Source organism: Eretmochelys imbricata, chromosome 1, assembly GCF_965152235.1.
Source record: "Eretmochelys imbricata isolate rEreImb1 chromosome 1, rEreImb1.hap1, whole genome shotgun sequence".
Lineage (NCBI taxonomy): Eukaryota > Metazoa > Chordata > Testudines > Cheloniidae > Eretmochelys > Eretmochelys imbricata.
In genome coordinates, this window is record NC_135572.1 from 249,086,429 (window position 1) to 249,110,197 (window position 23,769).

The window sequence follows — 23,769 nt, forward strand, 5'->3', positions numbered from 1 at the left end:
TTTTATCAGATATATAAAAAGTGCACAGTTGGGAACCTTAAGGTACAATAGAATACAACTTTCCAGGTACTCACAGGCCAAGTTTTAGTCCTAACAACCTTGATAGCACCCCTTTAATAACTGTTACTATATCTATTACAGTGGGAGCCCTTGTATATATGTGACCAGACACATCTCAGAAGTAAGGCTTTGCAGGTTTGGACTTTTTTTTTTTGTGGGAAGCTGCAAATCACAGCATAGGAAAATAAAAAGGCCATTAATGACATCTGATATTTATTTAACATCCTGTGTGCTTTGACTTTAAGTGTTCAGAACATTAAGCCCAGCCCTTCTAAATAATTTTAAATAATTGGGAATAATCAGAGTGCTGAATAAGATGAAATCTCATCATAACCCTTTGATGATATTGAAATATTTTGTGGTTGTAAACACTAGACTTTCAGGGACAGTTTTTGATAGGAAAAAAATCTTCTATTTACTAGCTTTAAAAAAATAAAATAAACAAAAATCGAGCACCAGCATGTTCAAATTGATTTGATTGCATTGCTTGATCCTCTCCAAAGCTCATCAGTGCTCCATCCTGTTTTACAACACAAGTCCCTTCATCCAACACTGATCTTATTCATTTATCAAACTTCAATTCATGCTGTCTACCTGAAGACATGTGGTTACTGAGGTGCCAGTAAATAAACCAATATTCAGTTTAGACCCCTAAGTCATCCATCCATCATTTTATGCTAAAAGCATTAGTGTTGGGTCAGAAGGGATAACAAGTAGCAAAACCAATCAAAGGGATTAAGAACTAGCATCCCAAAAAGGAAGGAACAGACTGGTAGATGCTTAAGGACATCTATGAACCCTTATTGACAGGGCCATTTTTAACACATTCTCCATCTGAAAAAGAAGATTTTGTTTCAGCAAGGTCTAAACAGGCTTATAGTGCTGGGTTCTTTCCCATCTTTACATTTTGCCCTCCAAACCTCATTGGGAGCAACATCTAAATAAGCACATCAAATCTTAAAAACCATCAGTCAATTTCCATCATCCTACATGCTGTTGAGTTCTGAACTATCTTCATCAGAAAGGCTGATCCGAGCCCTGTTTCCCCTCCTACCCCTAACCCTCTTGTCCTGTCCCTGGGATTTATTGAAGATCCCTGCCTACCTAGTGATTTTCTAACAATCATCATTTCTGACTAGTTTTGATTTATGTTGTTTTGAAAGTTTTTCTTTGTATTTTAATGTGTATTTCACTCCAGTGGGATTTGGGATACAGTTTGACAGACACTGTACAAAATAAAACTATATTATAAATTAGGTTCTGCTCCTTTTGATGTAAATGGCCAAACTCTCATTGACTTTAAGGGGAGCAGGACTGGGCCCTTGAATTCTACTGTTCTGTCACACTGGTAATAGATATTATCTGACTGTCTGCCCCTTGCTCATAATGCTAGATCCAGACACCCACTCTCTAACTTTTACTGGATTGTTTATACTATAAGTCACACACTCATCCCCTAGTCTCTCTCTCTTGCCCAGTTCCAGTTAACAGGCAAAATCTTGCTCACTTTACTCATGCGAATAGTCCTAGTGATTTCAGTGGAATTACTCCCATGAGTAAGGTGAACAGGATTTGGCCCAATCACAGAAAACACTTTATCATGTTTCACTCTTCCATGCCAATGCCATTCCCTTTTCTTTCCAGGATGCATACTGTATTATATTTAGTGTGCCACCACGATTTACACAGCTCTTGAATTTTGAATTACATACCATCAAATTCTCTAAGGGTATGTTTGCACTGCAATTCAAAACCTGTGGCTGACCCTGCTGACTCAGGCTCACAGGGCTCAGGATGCAGGGCTGTTTCATTGCTATGTAGACTTCCAGGCTTGGGCTGGAACCTGGGCTCTAGGACCCTGTGAAATAGGAGGATCCCAGAGCTTGGGCTGCAGCACAAGACCAGAAGTCAACACTGCAATTAAACAGCCCTGCAGCTCGAGCCCAGTGAGCCCAAGTCAGCTGGTTTGGGCCTGCTGCAGGTTTTTTATTGCAGTGTAGATGTACCCTAAGTTACACAATAGGCAAAGCATGAGTAACTAAAAAAGCATGTGATCCATTGCTATCATTCATATAATATGGGTCCAATTCTGCCCTCAGAGATCCTTGCACAGCTCCAACTGATTTCAGCATAAGTTGTACATGCTTTTGTAAGGGCAAAATTTGACACTAACTCCATCAGGCAAAACTTTTACGGGCTTCTGATATGCTGCAGTACAGTCAAGACTCTAGCCTAGTACAGTTGCCTAAACTTTTTGAGCACAACTGTTCTCAATGAACTCATCAGAGACTACTCATCGACTTTAGATTCCCAGAGGTGCCCATCAGCCTAATGTATTTATTTATTCATATTTATGCACTGTGCCTAATGCACAATAACAACTTGCTGGTTTCTATGTGACTAAATCGAAAAGGATATTTCCATTCGACGATGCTGATGCATGCCCTCCGGATGGGATTTTTCAGCGTTAAACACAGCAATGCCCGGGGAGGACGTGTAGCTGTGGTTGTACCCTGTTTTTTCTGTTTCCCATACTGCTGTCGTTTCCTCTGCGTGGAGCTAGCTGTGGATATTGTTGCATTGCCAGCACTACCCATCAATTTGGCCTGCCTGGCAGCATCGATAGCAGCCTGCCATGACAGAGCTGCCCCTGGAGTAGGGATATGCTCTGGGGCAAGCCCTGCAGCTGCGTTGGCATTCATGTTGGCATGAGCTGGACGGGGACTCCCATAGTTGGAACCTAGGAATGAAAAACAAAGAAATATATTAAGCTATATTAGCAGGAGAAGGAAACATTACTTTGAAAGAGCTTAAGCTTCAGTAAAATAAAGATTTCAGGTTAAGTAAGCGTAGGGTAAAGTTAACAAAAGTTAACAAAAGTACTTCCCTTCAGTTCAACTTCTTCATTTTATGGGAATACTACTCTGCAGTGTCAATCGCCTTGAAATACTCTCACATGAAAATCCATGGACATGGAGTTGTTTACAACCTTCAATCAATACAATCACTAGGCACTCAATGTTAAAAGAAAATGTCCACCTTTCCCATCTTCTCCCACTCATTTAGCCAAGATCAGTAGTTTGAAAGTTCATAAAGGTCAGGATAGATCTCACTCCTTCAGGACTAAATAGACTAATGTCATACATGTAAATGTGTAGAATGACCCCAAATGAGGCGCATGCATACACAAAAAGAGAGGGAGTTTGACCTGACATGTGTGCATAGGGGTAAAGGGGTCTTCTATTCTTTTCAACAGCATAGGGGACTGACATCATAGCTAATTTAAAAAAAAAACACTCCCAGGAGCTTAACAAAAACCCAGGAAAAGCGAAAATGTAAAGAAAGAAACCAAAAATAAAAACATAGCTTTAAAACTCCTTTTATGAATTCATTCCTGAGAGTATGTTGTGTTGGTGTCATGAACTGGTGACTTTTAAACATTATTTCTGCTGCTTGTATTTTAAAGAGACTGTCACATTTGAACAAACTAAAAAAAATCCCACCAAAATGTTACCATTCAAAGACATTATCTCAGCCAATAAATTTTTAAGTACTCTTTCCCATCATTTAAGACATTTGTGTTTTACTAAAAGTTTTCAGACACCTTCTCCTTGATCATGTACTGAAATAATGCAAACTCTAATTCATATATTCAGACCCAAATTACTATGTCTATGACATCTGTTTGCTATCATTAAAATCCTGATGCTCCAAATCTTTAGCAAGATGACCTCACTGTAAGGTGAAATGGCACATGAGCTTTTGTTTAGCCACACCCTTTTGTGATATGTAAACAATGAGCCACATTCTGGCTGTGAACTACACATTTGCATATGCTCAAAAGGAAAGCCTCGAAATTCTATTATATATTTTTATCTGTGAACTAGGCAGTAGCTCATGTTTTGGGATATTAGTAATTATATTAGGAAGCTGGAATGTCCTGTAGCAGTATAAATTTGAACCAATTACAATTACTCCTTCACAGCACATAAATAAATTATTCAACTTGTGAGAACACCAGCTATCCTTGAGAGACAGCAGTTCCTTCACCTCTGATCAGGTGCTGCTGCTCTTCAGAAAGGCATACTCGCAAAGGGGAGCAGAAGGGGAGAAACCAGAGGAAGGAGTTAGATCATCTTACATAGCAGAGCTAGCTCATTACCTAACATTGACTGTGTTCTGCTTTAAGGAGGATTAATAAAGAAATCCAGTGATATTTAAGCAGGCAGACCAATTGAGTTCCCGTACAAGGGAAACAAAAGGGACCAGAAGAAGGCAACCTAGTGCCTCCTATCCGTAGAATACATTCTGAGAGATGATTAAAAGTGGGGGAGGGAAGTTAGCAAGTTGCTTGGAAATCTTTTTTTTTTTAAATCTTCTGTAATTGTTGCTTTCAAATTGTCTATATAGTGTCAAGATACCACAGCAATAGCTGCATTATAAATGCATTAGAGTGAACAGAAAGATACAATTAATCTGTTGCAGTCTTCTGCTCTAATCTATGCCCCTAAGTAAAAAGCACATAAGATTTTAAAATACATCTCTCACTGAAAGAAGAGACAGAAAATTATTAGGTCAGCTGATGTTTTATTTCAGGTTTCAGAGTAGCAGCCATGTTAGTCTTAGCGAGAAGGTGCCACAAGTAGTCTGTTCTTTCTGCTGATGTTTTATGTCAGCCATCTCCACGAGATTATCAGGCTGTTCTAGTTTTCTTCTCATAGCAGGAAAATTTTGAGCTTGTCTCCTGCTCTCTCTGTTATTTGAAGACCACACATCCACCCACCCCAAGTTCATTGCAATATGAGAATCCTTCGGGAGTCCCACCATATTCGAGGGAATAAAGATCTTCCAATACATGAAGACCAAAATAACATACTGAGATTCCGACTCAAATTCTTTTTAGATTGCAATGCAAGATTTTAAAGACTTGGGATTTCTCCAAGGATCAGTGGCAAGCAAGGTGGATGTCAAACTCAATGACCCAAACACACAATTCATCATGGACCCAATCAAAGATCCCAGCAGCTTGTCACTCTCATAGAATATAGGGTCCATTCTGAACTGTAACCACATCTGATGGCAGATGTACCTACATCCTCCATAAGACATAATCCTATTTGTGACTGCAAAAACAAACTTCGAACTATGGAATGCCTTGTCAACCAATGTCCTCAGTGATCATATGCTGGTGATACCTCTGCCATTCACTTCATGTCACCTGAGGCAATCAACTGGACCACCAACCTAGATTTGGACATCTCACACATTACTCGTTTTTATGCCATACGAAAGAAGAAGACAACTGAAGACCACGTGGCCAGGCACCATGGGTTAAAGCTGATTAATAACGAGGGTGCAGTATGTTACAAAGAAAACAGAAGTGGACTGGAGCCAGAAATGTGGTGCTTCACACCCATACAAAACAGTCAGAGTGCAGAAAAATAGATTTTAGGGCAGAGTACATAGGTTGCCTAGATCTTTTCTAGATTAAACAGTTGGTAACATGGCAGACAAAACACACTTTACATTTTCTATGCCTTGGTGAATTGGTGCACTATTAGTGTGGGACAACAAGTCTCCAGTTCTTATCAATTATACTCTGGGTTGCACATTTATTTTCAGACTGTTTGCATATGCAGTGTTTTCCTTTATCTTCCCTTTCCATCTCTCTAACCTAAAGCTGCTCTTTAATACACACTTTTTGGAGAGGATAGGAAAAGATCTGTGTTTTACAGAAGAAGCAAACTTACTGACCCATTACCACTGTGTTCTGACCATGCTGGCTGGATCCCACTGTCATGAAAGTAAACAGCCGCTGCATTCTAACAAAGGCTTCTCTACAATTCGGGAATTTCTCTGTTAGTACTGCTTATTAGTTAGGTTCAACATAAGAACTCAAGTCTACGCATTTTGACTGATGTATTGGTCTGGTTAAGAATGCAATCTTCTAGTGGCTTCACTATCTTTTGTTTCTACTGCGGTGATGAGGCCCATAATAAGTCCTTTGGCACAAATTAATTTTAAATGACTAGTCAATGACAGTTTAATATTAACAAATATTGAAAATATTGATTACTGATAAAGGTCTGTCTGTTTAATGAGTTTCTGAGATTGCAGACACTATCTGTGCTCCACAACTAAAGGCAGTGACAAATGACTTGATCTACAGGCACTTTAGAGAAATGGTTTAAATTTAAAAAAAAAAAAAAAAAATCACACAAAGCTCACACAGTTCCATACAAAATGGAATAAACCACTGATATCACCAGGCAAAATAGTACCAAAGGCACCATAGCCAAAACTTGCAAAGTATTCTGTTATAGGGCAAAATTCACTCTTCTCCTTCAGAGGGTCGGTACTAAACCCTAAGTGTTCAATGGTGCAGAGGTCTCATGTTGGACAGCTGAAGAGCAGGAGTGAATTTTACTGAGAGCAAAGTCGTTTTTCATGACACTGTAGCAGAGTGGCCACCAACCGCCTCTAATTCTCTTTCATCAGGGCCCTTTAATAACTCACTATTTAAAAAGAAAAGGAGGACTTGTGGCACCTTAGAGACTAACAAATTTATCTTAGCATAAACTTTCGTGAGCTACAGCTCACTTCATTGAATGCATCCGATGAAGTGAGCTGTAGCTCACGAAAGCTTATGCTCAAATAAATTTGTTAGTCTCTAAGGTGCCACAAGTCCTCCTTTTCTTTTTGCAGATACAGACTAACATGGCTGCTACTCTGAACCCTGTCACTATTTAAAGATAATTCAAACAATTCCCACAAGGGGTTCCATTTATTTAGTCTTCTGGTACACAGCAGCCCTCCAGGCCTCAACCCTAGTTCAGTCTCTCTCACTCTGTAGTCCAAAATAACACAAAGTCTTTGAAAACAGAACACAAGCTCTCACAGTCCCAGTTTCAGCAGAGCACAGTCTGCCTCCTAGCATGCCCAGCCTGGAATTTGTGCTTCTCCACAGGTTCTCTCATGTGGTGCCTTCCCCTACTGACTAAGAACTCCGCAGAAGCCTTCTGACTACTCCCTGCAGTGTCTACACGATACAGTTTCCTAGGCTTTATCCAACAGGCGGGGCGGGGCGGGGCGGGGCGGGCCGGGCCGGGCCGGGCCGGGCTCGGCTCCCCTCTCACCCCCACCCCTGGCTGCAACTGCCTTCTGCCTTTTACTTTGGAATCCCCTGATTCCCCTCAGGTGGGGCTCAGCCTGTAATCAGGGCTAACTTAGCCACAAGCTATCCTGTCCACAGGTAACCCACCCATGCATTTTAATAAATTATTAAATATCAATCAAGGTTGTAAATTTAAAATGAAGTCAAAATGTTGAAGTTAAGATTGGTCTACCAGTGGGAATTAACCATGCTGCACATCCTAAACATTACACTACACATTTTACAGCAAAATCACCCAAAATAATGTATTGTGATCACCATTAAAATACTTACAATTGCTGTTTGCAAGTAATTCATGGTGTATGTGTCATACCAATGCCAACAATTTAATGATTTAAATGGTGAACACTGTATATTCAATGTGGCCAAGTTAATTTTAACATGAGAACCGTAATTTTTGCATTTCCTGACTTAATTTTATTATTTGCAACATTAATGTTGTATAGATGTAGAAAATTAAATGTGGCTGCAGCACTATGGAGTTGTGTAATTGTTCTTTTTGCCTACAGCTCTGTAAACTGTAGCACTCTACAGTTGATGCAGCTGCACAGATATGCAAAAGCCCATTCCCTGGAACAACAGAATTGTATAATTGTGTTCTCTCACAATTCCATGGATTTTAAACTTCAGTCTGTAGCTACAGGAAAAACTTTGCTTCACCAATTCTGCACACTGAGAACTAGCTACATACAAAGTTCAAAATCTCAAAGTTAACTCATTGGATTCATTTGTGTGCAAAAGCATGGCCTTATCCTGCCATCTTTACTCAGACTAAAGTCTCAGTTGACATCATTGGGGAGTTTTGCCCAAGGACTGTAGGACTTGATACAAAGTAGTCTTCATATTTAAAATAGATAAGTAAGTAAAATAGATTCCCCTCTCCCCCCGCCCCCACACTTACTTGCTTACTATAATAAATAATAAAAATAAATGAAGACAGTTAGCTCAAACATTCTTATAATTAACCTTTTGGCTGACACAAAGCATTGTAAAGTTTCCTCCCAAAAGGAGAATTTCTGCAAAATTCGTAAGTGAAAACAAGGGGTTTTAATGAAACCTGAATGGCAATCTGAAATTTAGTTTTTGCTACAGCAAGAGTTATACTATACACCTGCCCTTTTAAACATCACATCAGGCTGAAACTCAGGATGCAAGTTGCCAGCCCAGGTAGTAGATTCAAATAATTTTTTGCTATAAATTGGTTTTGAACACCAGATCACACAAAAAAAATAGATTATTTGAGATGGTTCTCTGCCAAATCTGAGACTAAACATTTTTCTTGTAAATTAAACACACACAAAATCTTATTCAAGTTGTTTTTTACTTGGGAATAGATACATTTGCTTTTTTTCTCTTCAACAGAGCCTCTTTATGCTGCACATCATTAATGGAAAGAACAGAGTCCAGTAAGAAGCAAAAGAGGCTGCAACCATGAAAATATTAAAAGGAAGTCAGTGTAGGTTGCGGGATCTGCCTGGGCTGTATGTAACTGAGTCAGATCTTTAAGTTTGAAAATTACATATTGACTGTTCATGGCAAATTTTCATAATTTTGTTAACACTACTTAGGTTGTAAGCTCTTTGGAGCAGGGAGTGTCTTTTTGTTCTGTATTTGTACAGCACCTAGCACAATGGGATCCTGATCCATGACAGGGGCTCCTAAGCGCTACGGTAACTAAAACAACAACATTACCCATCATCATTCTAATGAACCTTGGGAGGGATCTTCCCCTTAGAATCACTGCATAAAACATGCTCTGTGCATAGATTTCCTGCCTCCCAGATGTGTGTTGGGATCTACTGTGTCCACAGCACCATGTTTCCTCTCAACCCTTAAACCCCTGCAGGGCTTTGATCCAAGGATCTAGGGATGGAGAGAGGGAGAACCAGAGGACATTCCCAAAATTCCTCTAGGCTCCTTAAGCCCTGTGGAGTATCAACTCACAAAAAAGATAAACAAGTATTCCTTTCTACACAGAACCCTCCACACATGGGGAGTCCTGTGGCAACCATGAATGCAGGACTCCATGAAACTATGACTCCACTGGAGAAAGGGGGCCGATGAGCTGATGCAGCTGCACAGTGCCTCAATGCAGTTGTCTCTGTCTCACAGCAAATACCCCAAAATCTGAGCAAGATTTGATGGTTAACCCCCATGCTTCTTCCAAAGGAGACAACTCTGCAGCCACATGAAAGAATTGGAGGATATGAATGGAGGTATTGCAGAACTGAGTTGGACCCTTATGGTCAAACATATACTCAACAAAAATAGGGAATCATAAGTTGATGATGCTGAAATAGCTTTATCTCTTTGTATTCTAGTATTTAGCGTCTTCTAGTTGGGGCAGGAGTAAGAGGTCACAGAACAATGAGTGATCCAACGTACAAGATATGCTCTAAGATGTAGTCACAATAACTTAAACTACTTTTATGGAATTATGTCTGACCCACAAAAGTCTATTTTGCCAGGATATTTTGTTTGTATCCAATTATTAGACACTGATCTCTCCTTTTAAATAGGTAAGCAAAGATTAGCATCATTGAAGTGCTTCTGCACATATACGAACTTAAACAGCATGAATATCTGACATTACATTCACAGTCTCGCTCAGTCAATATATTCTATTTCAAAATTGAGCTTCAAAACAAAAACAATTGAACAGTGTCGGAAAGAGCTACAATAGACCTCAGACGTTTCTGTTGTCTGTTTCAGGTAATATGGCCTTTAAAGATTACATTTCTCTTTATAAGCATGTTTTTGAATTAACACAATTCAGATTAATTATTTACTAAGGGCATAATCCTGTATTTACAATAAAGGCATTATAGTCTCACTGACCAGCTAATTTACTTTCTGTGGTTAAATCTGCTATAGTGCAGACTCTGGATTCCTCTTCTCACCCTCTTCAATTGGCAGGATGATGATGACCAATCACCATCAAGGATTTTCCCACTCTGTATGGTTTCTTCCTCTGCTTCTCCGGTTTGACGAATTCCATTCTGAAAATCTGGTAACCTACTCGCCTCTCTCTTGCTCACCAAATAGGTGAGTATCTTATCAAAGCTTAGTTTGAAAAGCCCAGTAGGGTGGGAATCAACACTGCCTCGATAGGCCCACAAAAAGCAAATTAGCTTGTAATTTGCCTTTCTGTGGCTCAGTTGTGACAATGCACTAACTGGCCTCAGTATACCAGTACCCTATTTAAAAAACAACAAACAACAACTCGTGTAGGAGAACAAGGAACACCAGCCTTAACTAGGAAAGGAAGTCTGAGAATTATGCAGCAGGAGGAGGGGAAGAACATTTCCCAATAAGCCTGCTGAACACTATGTCTGCTAAATGCAACTACCTGCTAGATTTTTTTTTTTAAAGTGAGACCGTTCCCCAGGTACAAGGCCTGATGAAATACATCCTAGAATATTCAAGGAGTTGACTGAGGATATATCTGAGCCATTAGCGACTGTCTTCAAAAAGTCCTGGAAGATGGGAGAGATTCCAGAGGACTAGAAAAGAGAAAATAGAGTGCCCATCTATAAAAAGGGAATAAGGACGACCCAGGGAATTACAGACCAGTCAGCTTAACTTCAATACCCTGAAAGATAATGGAGCAAATAATTAAGCAACCAATTTGCAAACACTTACAAGAAAATAAAGTTATAAGTAACAGTTGGCATGGATTTGTCAAGAACAAATCATGTCAAAGCAACCTAATAGCTTTTTTTGACAAAGAAACAAGTCTTGTGGAGAGCGGAGAGGGGAGAAGTGGTAGATGTGATATATCTTTACTTTAGAAAGGCTTTTGATATGTCTCGCATTACTTTCTCATAAACAAACTAGGGAAATATAACCTTGATGGAGCTACTATAAGGTGGGTACATAAATGGTTGAAAAACCATTCCCAGAGAGTAGTTAACAGTGGTTCAGTCAAGCTGGAAAGGCATATCGAGTGGGGTCCTGCAGTGATCAGTTCTGGGTCCGGTTCTGTTCAATATTTTCATCAATGATTTAGACAATGACAGAAAGAGTATACTTATAAAGTGTGCAGATGGGAGGGGTTCCAAGTGGTTTGGAGGATAAGATTAAAATTCAAAATGATTTGGACAAACTGGAGAAATGGTCTGAAGTAAATAGGATGAAATTCAATACGGACAAATGCAAAGTACTCCACTTAGGAAGAAACAATCAGTTGCACACATATAAAATGGGGAAATGAATACCTAGGGAAGGAGTACTGCAGAAAGGGATCTGGGGGTCATACTGGATCAAAAGCTAAATATGAGTCAACAGTCTAAAACTGTTGAAAAAAAACCCAAAAACAACAATCATCATTCTGGGGTGTATTAGCAGGAGTGTTGTAACAAAGACACAAGAAGTAATTCTTCCGTTCTACTCCACGCTGATTAGGCCTTAACTGGAGTATTGTGGCGCTCAGAATTGGACACATTTCATGAAAAATGTGGACAAATTGGAGAAAGTCCAGAGGCGAGCAACAAAAATGATTAAAGGCCTAGAAAACATGACCTATGAGGGAAGATTGAAAAAACTGGGTTTGTTTAGTCTGGAGAAGAGAAGACTGAGAGGGGACATAACAGTTTTCAAGTACGTAAAAGGTTGTTATAAGGAGGAAGGAGAAAAATTGTTCTCCTTAACTTCTGAAAATAGGACAAGAAGCAATGGGCTTACATTGCAGCAAGGGCAGTTTAGGTTGGACATTAGAAAAAACATCCTGTCAGGGTGGTTAAGCACTGAAATAACTTGCCTAGGGAGGTTGTGGAATCTCCATCATTAGAGTTTTTAAGAGCAGGTTAGACAAACACCTGTCAGGGATGGTCTAGATAATACTTAGCCATGAGTGCAGGGGACTGGACTAGATTACCTCTTGAGGTCCCTTCCCGTCCTACGATTCTATGATTCTATAATCTGCCAGACTGAGCTGCACTGAGAAGAAATTTTTCTAGGTTATCCTGTCCTAGGAAATAATGAGCTCCAATTTCTCCTGAAGGACCTCCATTTTCCTGGCCAACAGAAAGAAAACCAAAACCCCCCACTTCAACAAGCATTTCCAGGCCTCTTGAAGGAGGCTCCTGGTGGCGACTGGGGTCAGCTCTCTACTTCCAAGCTGGAGAACACATTTCCCTTCTTTGAACCATGGCCCACTACAGCAGCTGTGAAAATTCAGCTGCCACAGCAACCTAAAGATCCTATTACTAAGAAGAATATTTGCATTCATCCCAAGTAAGCCTCTGGAAGTAGTGGAAGAAATGTGAGAGAACCAATTGAGGGAATAACTAGCAGCAGCTTTCAAATAAAACAACAGTTCTGCTGGAATAAATGCAGTCTTCCAAAGAACACACTGGATCAAATAGGCATTTCTAATACAAATTGGTACCAGTTATTCATGTAATGCTACATTAAACCAGTATCTGTTGCTTTTAAGCATTTCTAGTGTGCCTATCACCATGGTATCTATGCATTAATATGTGCTGTAGCTGAACCACACGTCATGAACACAGTGTATTCCATGTACTTGCTGGTACAAACTCCAAGCACAAATACTAGTATGTAGACTAACAGAGAGCTTTCTTGCTTACATGCACTTTTTCACATCTATCAGCTAAATCAAATATGCAAATTCAGGAGTCAGCACTCAGGGACATCGACCTAATACCTCTCTGGTATAACTCCTTTGATTTCAATGGAGACCAGAGGGGACAGTTGGAGGGGAGTGTGTCAATGCTGATGCAAAACAAATGCCTCTGATCTCTGATGAATTTCAGAATCGGAACTCAAATTTTGCAGCAAAAGCTAGTTATTAGAATGGGTTGAACAAAACTTTGGATCCAAACAACTTCTCCAATTTTTTGGGAGTAGGTGGGTGGGAAGGGAAGTGATAGGAAGTCTGAATCTGGAGCAGACATTTTGCCTCAGGGCTATCTCGAGATCCTCAAAGAAGTCAGGACTACTGTGCTCCTATTGCTCAGTAGAACATCTAGTTAGATACACAAGTCCAGGCACAAAGGCAGGGTAGGCAAAGGTGACAGTAATTCCACCACAGTGTGCTGTTTTGCAGTAATTCTCTTTGTCTCAGGGTCTTTACTTCTCACAGTGTTGTATGTCCTATAAGCTTTACTTCCCATAAATTGCACAGTGTCTCATGAAGCTGCTTTGTGCTGCCCTTCTCTTCCCCCCTCCCTGTCCCGCCCCCGCCAGTCAGCCTCCCAAGCTAAAAATGCATGCAATTAGGCATCCTTCCATCATGTTGTCTATGGGCATTCTTAAACATAGGAAACTTCTGCAGATATAATACTCCATCAGAGAAGGGGGTGCGGGAAGAAGTTCCCTTCCCTCATTAAATTAGAATATTATTTCCAATAATCCATCTTCCTAAATCTACATTCCTACATACATGCTGGACACCCCTGCTCAGGAAGATATTTGTTTAGCAGAATTTTCATTTTTGTTGTCCTCTGTCCTTGAATTGATACTATCTGACAGACCTCGGGTCCACAAACTAGTGAATGGATTATATTCATCTGCATGTATTTTTTTCATCCGTGATTTTGTAATATGGATAATATTCTTCATTTAGTAAGTAATCAAAATATAATTTATTACCAGCTGTGAATGGAAGTTCAAAATAGTCCTCACTTTATTAAATGGTCTCAGAATACCACTTATGAAAGAACACAAGATTGAAATAGATTATACAAAATGAAAGACAACATGTGCCTGTGTGTACATGTGCACACACGTGTGCATGGTAAAACAGCAGCTTTTTCTAGCCAGCCTCTGGAAGCAAAAGCCACATCAGAACTTGTTTTTTCAACTGAGGCATGTCACACATGAAAGGCCACCTTGTGACATTCCTTTTCCTTCACAGAAAGCCATGCCACAAAATCCTGCAACCCTAACTACAACACTGCATAATAAATATTGGTTGAGTTTTTCTGATATGGAAATTTTGCATATCCCTGTCACAAAGAGACTATCAGACACAGGGACAAATGATTATTTACAGGTGATATATATTCTCTAAATAATTTAGAGCCTGCAAATTTGCTGATTTTTACATCCGACAATGCTATTTACAGTTACTATGATGCCTATACCGTACTCAATCAAGAAATGGATTGGAAGCCTGTTTTCAGCGGCATCATGCAAACAGTGAATAAATAACATAAAATAGAGATTGTTGCATGGGCCAAGGTGTGTATTAAACATGGCATGTATTTAGACTCATACACTGTAAGGTAAGCAGGAACCATCATGATCATCTAGTCTGACCTCTTGCACATTGCAGGCCACAGAACCTTGTCCACTCATTCCTGTAATATACCCCTAACCTCTGGCTGAGTTACTGAAGTCCTCAAATCACAATTCAAAGACTTCAAGATACAGAGAATCCACCATTTACACTAGTTTAAACCTGCAAGTGACCTGGACCCCATGCTGCAGAGGAATGTGAAAAAACCCCAGGGTCTCTGCCAATCTGACCTGGGAGAAAATTTCTTCCCATTCGCAAATATGGCAATCAGTTAGACCCTGAGCATATGGGCAAGACCCAGAAGCTAGAAACCTGGGAAAGAATTCTCTGTAGTAACTCAGAGCCCTCCCCATCTAGTGTCCCATCTCCAACTATTGGATATATTTGCTGATAGCAGTCACAGATCAGCTACATGTCATTGTAGGCAGTCTCATCATACCATCCTCTCCATAAACTTATCAGGCTCAGTCTGGAAGCCAGTTAGGATTTTTGCCCCCACTGCTCCCCTTCAAAGGCTGTTCCAGAACTTCACTCCTCTGATGGTTAGAAACCTTTGTCTAATTTCAAGCCTAAACTTGTTGATGGCCAGTTTATAGCCATTTGTTCTTTTGTCAACATTGGCATTTAACTTAAATAACTTCTCTCCCTCCCTGGTATTTATCCCTCTGATGTATTTATAGAAAGCAATCATATCTCCTCTCAGCCTTCTTCTGGTTAGGCTAAACAAGCCAAGCTCTTTGAGTCTCGTCTCCTCTCAAAAGATAGGCTTTCCATTCCTCGAATCATCCGCGTAACCCTTCTCTGCACCTGTTCCAGTTTGAATTCATCTTTTTTAAACATGGAAGACCAGACCTGCACACAGCATTCCAGATGAGGTTTCACCAGTGCCTTGTATAACGATACTAACATTTCTCTGTCTCTACTGGAAATACCTTGCCTGATGCATCCTAGGACTGCATTAGCCTTTTTCAAGGCCCCATCACACTGGCAGCTCATAGTCATGCTGTGATCAACCAATACACTTAGGTCTTTCTCCTCTTCCAACTGACATGTCCCCACCTTATAGCAAAAATTCTTGTTGTTAGTCCCAAAGTGCATGACCTTGCACTTTAGACTATTAAATTTCATCCCATTTCTATTACTCTGTTTTTCAAGATAGTCCAGATCTTCTTGTATGATATTCCAGTTCTCCTCCCTATTGACAATACCTCCCAATTTTGTGTCATCCACAAATTTTATTGCCACACTCCCACTTTTTGTGCCAAGGTCATTAATAAACAAGTTAAATAAGATGGATCCCAAGACCGATCCCTGAGGGATTCCACTAGTAACCTCCCTCAAGCCTGACAGTTCATCTTTCAGTATGACCCACTGTAGTCGTACCTTTAACCAGCTCCTTATCCACCTTTCAGTTCTCATATTAATCCCCGTTTTCTCCAATTTAACTACTAACTTCCCATGTGGAAGGACATCAAATGCCCTACTGAAATCCAGATAGATTAGATCTACTGTATTTCCTTTATCTAAAAAGTCAGTTTTCTTCTCAAAGAAGGAGATGAGGTTGGTCTTGCACAATCTATCTTTTGTAATTTTATCCCAATTACCGTTTACCTCTATGTCCTTAATTATTTCTCTTTCAAAATTTGTTCCAAGACCTTGCATACCATTGAGGTCAACTAGCAAACCTGTAGTTTCCTGGATCACTTTTTCCCTTTCTTATAAATAGGAACTATATTAACAATTTTCCAGTCATAGGGTACTACCCCTGAGTTTACAGATTCATTCAAAATCCTTGCTATCGGCTTGCAATTTCATGTGCCAGTCCCTTTAATATTCTTGGATGTAGATTAGCCAAGCCACCCAATTTAGTTCCATTAAGCTGTTTGAATTTGACTTCCACCTCGGCTGTGGTAACTTCTACTTCCGTATCCTTGTTCCCATTAGCCACCCTGCCACTACCTCTAAGCTCTTCGCTACCCTTATTAAAAACTGAGGCAAAGTATTCGTTTAGGTGTTGGACCATGCCTAGATTATCTTTAATCTCCACCCCATCCTCAAATACTTAGGGGTCCCACTTCTTTCCTTGTTTTCTTCTTATTTATATGGCCATGGAACCTTTTACTATTGTTTTTAATTCCCTTTGCAAGGTCCAATTCTGCTTGGCTTTTGGCACGTCTCACTTTATCCCTACACTTTCTGACCTCCAAGAGGTAGGTTACCTTGCTGATTCCCATCTTCCATTCCTTGTAGGCGCTCTGCTTTCTCTTAATCACCTGTCTGAGATGCTTGATCATCCAGCTTCATTTACAAGTCTTCCCTACAAATTTTTTCCCCTTCCTTGAGATGCAGGCATCAGATAGTTTCTGTAACTTTGACAAAGCATTCCAAGCCTCCTCCACATTCAGACTCTTGAGTTCTTCAGTCCAGTTCACTTCTATTACTAATTCCCTTAATTTTTTTAGTTTGCCCTTTTGAAATCAAGAACCCTAGTTGCAGATCTATTTTTGTTTATCCTTCCATTTAGTTTAAACTGAATTAGCTCATGATCACTAGAACCAAAGCTGTCCCCTACAACCAGTTTTTCTATGAGGTCCTCACTTTCCAGAGATCTGGAAACCCCAGCAGAAGTCAGCTGTACACAGAGATTTTCCCTGACCAACTAAACAATGAACGGTACAAGTTATTTTGACTTCAAGATTGTGAGATTGTGCCTTTAAACTGCTGCTTCCAGGGCCTCTGTGTACTTGCACATATCCAGTCAGTAGCTTTCAGAGGCATTATGCTTAAAGCAGGCATAATGTGTCTGGAAGGGCTGGACAAGTGCATAAAGTATCATCAACTTCTATTCCACTTAACGTGTGCAACATGTACTCCCTCTGTGTCTGCCCACATCTGATAGGTATGGTGCAAAGCCATCATTTCCTTATCCCCTTTGAGATTTCTAGCACCATTGTTTGCACTTGAATTTCCCAGTCCTTGTGTCTGGGAGCACATAGACTGAGATTGTACCTGGCCCCTAAGCAAGGTTGCAAAGGGTGAAGGGAAAGCTCATGCAGGAACTCTCCATACCTAAGTATCTCTGCACCTCATTCCCATAGGGCAGATGTAGATCCCTTGGGATCCCAGAATTCCCAGGATCAGTCACTCTAGCATTGAGCCTATTTAACCAGTAATTTGGGGCTTATACACACTTTCCAACCACATAAACAGTGCTCAGAATTTGGCCCTAACAGAAAATATGGGTAGACTTAAGTTACAGCTACATTTTCTCCCAAATATTTGAAAATGTCTTTTCATTTTACTTATGTTAGCAGCTGAGTTCAGAGCTTTAAGCTTCCCTCATAATAGTTGATGACATTATTAACACCTAAAGCAGAGCTTGCTGCATTGTCTTAAGTATTAGGATATACCAACTCCTGTAGGAGAACCCAGGTAAAATAAGTCAGACCTACATTTTCAGAAAGGACTAGTATTCTGAAGGCCCCAATTTTTGGGTGCAAAACATTTGACACCTTAAAGGGGCCTGATACTCATAGGCAGGTGCTCAGCACTTTCTGAAAAGCAGACCTCTTTAAGGTGTCAAGCTGGGCCCCAAAAAGTGCAAACACCTGAAAATTTAGACCTCAGAATTTACTTATAAATAATATTTTTGTAATGTTAAGATTACATATCTAATATCCTAATGAATTAAGGGGGCACTATATACTTGAAATATAGTCAGTATAAAAGGAAAGTAAGTTAAATAAAATAAGTACTAAAATACTAAACCAGACCTTAAGTTTCTCTGTTAATCTTTTTGTTTTTACAGTCACATTTTCTTGTTTTTAAAGTATTTTTCTCTCCTCTGTTGCTGTGGAAAAGACCCTCACAACAGGAAAAACTAACTGTACAGGGAAAATAATGAAACTGACTATACACAAAGTTCTGTTAAATGCACAAAGTTAACTAAATGATAAAAGACAAATCTTTTTTCTAACCCCATTCAGTTATTATTATTATTTTTAATTAATATTATAGAAGGTAAAAATATTCAGACAGATGGGTGCTTTTTAACTTGACAGAGTTCCCTTAAGGTCTTAGAGAGCAAAAGGAAAAACACTTGAAACACTTTTCCACACAGGAAAAGCAGCTCCTGAATTAGAAGAAAGAAGGGGGACGGATGTTGCCCCAGTGGCATCATCCCACTTTCCCTCAACTCACAACAACACCTGCACCACTACCTGTATGGGATTTGACCTTTACAGGTTGGGAGGGGGCAGAGGAAATCCAATCTCCCTGGAATTGCCCCTTCACTGAACCTGCAGAAATGTAATGAGTGAATTAATGTTGACTGATACATGAGAATGAAAAAACTCAGCTTGAGTCTTAGATTTCAGCAGATAGAAAAAACATCTTTTTTACTTGTAAACTGAGCATATTTGATCTGGAATCACTGAGACAACTGTATTTTTACAGGGGCACTTTTTACAGTAGAACTGCACTTTATTAAATCATTTGGGTATTTTTTAAAGCATTTAAGTTTATCTTTAACATGCCCACATTTCTCTGACATACTTTTGTATTTTCTGATATCCTCTTGGAATGTGTTCAAAGTCTGAAAATTGAGCATGTGTGATATCCAGATGCAAAAACAGACACTGACACTTTTCTGCAAATTTCTGCCCTAAATTAGGCACTGAATCAGAAGGTTACATCTGCAGTAAAGAAAAAAAATGTACAGGCTGAACTATCTGCTAGCATGAAGCATGTCCAATGATAATAAAAGGTGGGAGATGTTACAAAAGGAGGATCCCTCACAAGCAATGTTATGAGTAAAAAACACAATGTCTGGCTTGCATCTTAGGTTGAGAGCTGTAATGCATAACCCTGAAATAGTTCCTATGTCACTAGCTGTCTATACAAACATTGTTAACCAACCACTCTGACCTTTTCTGCAGTGGGTGCAGACAAATGCACAAGACAGTCTCTATAGATTCTTTCTAAAAATATAAATTCCTGTTTATACAAAAGCAGATCCATTGATCATTACTGAATACACACACACACACACAAAATCCCTGATCAACAGAAAAACATGGCAACAGTAGCTACAAACCAGGATTGTAGAACTCTCAATTAAAAGTTGGTGGGTAATTACTATGTGAATGCTATTTAGTCAGTATTGCTAATCATTGATCAAGTTCTATGACTTTCTAATAGGCCTCAGCTCCTACTGAAGTCAATAGAAGTTGAAGCTTCTCAGCACCTGTAGATATAGTAGGGCGGGAAGGACCCTGAAGAGGTCATCCAGTGAGTCCAGCCCCTTCCACTGAGGCAGGACCAAGTATACCTAGACCATTCTTGACAAGTGTTTGTCTAATCTATTCTTAAAAACCTCCAACGATGGGGATTCCACAACCTCCCTTGGAAGCCTATTCTAGAGCTTAACTATCCTTCTAGTTAGAAAGTTTTTCCTAATATCTAATCTAAATCTCCCATGCTGCAAACTAAGCCATTTACTTCGTGTACTATCCTCAGTGGACATGGAGAACAATGGATCACCAAACTCTTTATGTCAGCCTTTTACATATTTGAAGACTATTTTACATATTTGAAAACTCAATCATCTCTTCTCTAAACTAAACATTCTCATTACTTTCATCATAGGTCACATTTTCTAAACCTCTTATTTTTATTGCTCTCCTCTGGACTCTCCAGTTTGTTCACATCTTTCTTGAAGTGTGGTGCCCAAAACAGGACACAGTACTCCAACAGAGGCCACAACAGTGCCATGTAGAGTGGAACAATTACTTCCTATGTTTTACATACAATGCTCCTGTTAATATACCCCAGAATATTTGCCTTTTTTTCAGCTGCATCGTATTCTTGGCTCATTAAATTTGCGATCCTCTATAATCCCCAATCCTTTTCTGTAGTATTGCTGCCTAGCCAGTTATTCCCCATTTTGTATTTGTGAATTTCCTTCCTAAGTGCTGTGTTTTGCACTTTATTGAATTTTCTTATTGATTCAGACCGATTCTCCAACTTATCAAGATCATGTTGAATTCTAATCCTGTCTTCCAAAGTGCTTGAAACTTCTCCCAGCCTGATGATATTCACAAATTTTGTAAGTGTATTCTCCACTACACCATCAAAGTTATTAATTAAAATACTGAATAGTACCAGACCCAAGACGAAGCTCTGTGGGACCCTACTTGATACGTCCTCCCAGTTTGACAGAAAACCATTGATAACTATTCTTTGAATATGATCTTTCAACCGGTTGTGCACCCATCTTCTAGTCATTTCATCTAGACCACAATTTCCCTAGTTTGCTTATGAGGATGTCATGTGTTACTGTGTTAGAAGCCTTACTAATGTCCACATATATGACCTCTGCTGCTTACTCAAAAAGAAATTATGGGTTTGATGTAGAAATTATTAGGTGAGACTCTTTGCCCTGTGCTATGCAGGTGTCATACCAGATGATCATAATGGTCCCTTCTGGCCCTAAAATCTATTAGTTATTCACGGACAGTTTGAGAACAGCAGAAGACTCTATGAAGTTATGTTGCGATTTAAAGTAAATTACTTCCAAATAAATCTCTCAAATGTCCCCTTTTATGATATATCTGGGCTTATAAGAAGAAACATCCAACATCCGCTCACACAGATCCTGGTCTCTATTGTCGTCATTATTCCAAGTTATTTGCAGCGCAACTGTTTAATCAGGAAATTGGTGTTATAAAGAACAGTTATGTTACTTTAAATAAATCAACCACAGTTAATTCTAAACATTTCCTGCATTCTCTCATCTCATGTTTTGTGTCATTCTACCACATCTCGGCATTTGCAGGTGGAGAGCATTCAGGATTAAATGAAGAGGGAAAGCATTATGGGTAAGTGGATGCAAAATTACAGTGATGCATCCTGAAAAGGAATATATGTTTGCAATTTCTGCAATAGCTCTACACTATAAGCTACTGGATGTGATAGCATGTTATTTCTTCAGTTTTTTTAAAAGATTTTCCTACTTTTGAACCTCAAATCATTCAATAAACACTGTACAAATGAGGTGAAACCTACAGACTGGACTGCAGCCACCATTTTGAGCCAGTCCACAATTTTTGTGACCGGATTTTCTTGCTGATGGTTTTCTTGAAGTGAAACTAATAAGACTCAACAGAAGTAATTTCACATAAGTGGAGTAGGCCACAGCAGACTACCACATCTCAGAGGAAGGCAAGTGTTTCACCTCTGTCATCACATTGCCTCTGCAAAAACCACAAACTCAGAATTGCATTTATAAAACAGAAGTTATAGGCTGTGGAAAAAGAGGTTTTGAAGAGATGATATGTAAAAATTTGAAGAATACACTGTGCCCCTATTTGGTAGAGCTTCCAAAAGATATAGTGTGTATGACTGAATGTGGGTTTTATAACGCTATAAAGAATATATTACTTGCCCTGACAAAGTGATATGATCTCTTCTGAAATAAAAAGAATATTTTGCCATTTGTAATGTCAACTGTTGCACATTTCACTAACAAATTTAGGAATAAAGACACCTAAGATTTACCTTAGATGGAACACACTTTATGAGAATGACAGAATTCAGAGGCAACTATATTATTTCTCTCATTCTTCTAAGATTTTGTTTCATTATCTATTTATGGAAAAGCCATGACCAAAACTTGTTCTAAATAAAACTGACTCCAGCAAAAAATTGAAATGTCTTTTTAGGTAATTTTATGTTATATGTAACACACACAGATACAACTAAAAGTTAGTCCACCAACTCTAAGGATTGTATATTTAGCACAATTAAAAAGTATTTCATCTAAGGAATCCATTAACAGAAGTCATGTGGCTAAATCTCCATGCAGAACAATTACCTTTAAAGGGCTCATACAACATCTGCACCTACTGGCGAATCTCGCTAAAAAAAAAAAGTCTTAATAATTGAAAAATATTTTGCTCTAAATTCTTTTAATATGTATCTTTAGAATAGAGTTTAATAATTTGGGCACTGTAGTTAGAAAGCATGGGTCATACAGGACATTAGCACATTTCTCTCTTATTGCATGTTTTCCTATCCCTTTCAAAACTCAATATAATATAACTAGATCAGTGCCATTCAGTCATTTATTTATTCTGGTCCATTGAATGAATAATACCTCTGCCTACATACACAGAGCACACCAATACATATGTCCAAGACATTAGAATGGCTCCAAAAAAGGGGTATTCCAGTTTCTTAAGTACATAATATGCATTTTCATAAGAATATTTTTAAAGGAATAAAAGAAATTTAGAACCCTGTGACAGTTTCGCTGAAGAGATGACAGATAGCTAGAACTAAACAAATCTGTACTGACAGGTTTCTGTTCAAGTCACAATGGAGACTACAGTTTGCAGCACCAACTACCACCTTTTCAAATACCTAGCTGAGATGAACACATGGATCAAAAGCAGCTGGCTGAAGCTGAACCAAGATAATATGGAGCTGATTCTAGTAGGAACAGTGAGGAACAAAAGAACTCACCTCCTCCCTAACTACAAATCCATTGAGAGCTTCTGCACACAGATTGTTAAAATAGTTCTCAGCTGTGAGGTTCTCTTTTGCTCCTCAATGCTACTGGAGGCACGTAGACACAGCAGCAAGGATGTCCATTTCTATCGGCAGCTGATCAGAAGATTGTTCCCCTTCCTGTCAGACTCAGCCTGGGCACGCTGACCCCTGCATTCATGAGACCCAAGCTTAATTACTACAACACACATCTAGGAATGAAACCACATATCCTGAATAGGCTGCACCTGGTTCAAAACTACATAGAGTTCAATTTGAGGACTTTCTCCTGATATTCAAACCCCTCCAGAGGATTTTTCCCAGCTAGCGGAAAGACTCTCTCTCTCTCTCTCCATGACCTTAGAGTAGATGACCTCTTGAGTCCCTTCCAGCCCTACATTCTGATGCTTCTATGACAGTTACATTCCACTGGAATCATGAAGCTGTTGACCAGTGGAGAAGGCTTATAAGTTCTCAAGACAGAATCATCACAGAAGCTGGACCTAGTCTATGGAACTCCCTCTCACAAGAGAAAAGAATGCCCAGAGGTCTCACCATACTGAACCAGGTAAAACCTTCATGGAAATATGAAAGAGCTTCTGATAATGCAGATAATAAAATGGGAGCAAATGAAACTCTGTCCTGATCCTCCAAATCTTTATATTCCATAGTTCCTTTTCTCCAGGAGAGTAAGGTACTTGCTGGATATTAGCCTCTTCATTTC

At 39.3% G+C, this 23,769-nt stretch overlaps 1 protein-coding gene across 2 annotated transcripts in view; it reads right to left on the bottom strand.

Moving 5' to 3' along the window:
* The window catches only part of CACNA1C (calcium voltage-gated channel subunit alpha1 C), a 709,385-nt gene that overhangs the window by 599,757 nt on the left and 85,859 nt on the right, over positions 1-23,769 (bottom strand). For both annotated transcript variants that reach the window (XM_077827237.1, XM_077827230.1), the window contains exon 2: positions 2,477-2,800. In XM_077827237.1, coding sequence (XP_077683363.1) covers positions 2,477-2,800 — 324 coding nt within the window. The remainder of the gene's footprint in view (positions 1-2,476; positions 2,801-23,769) is intronic.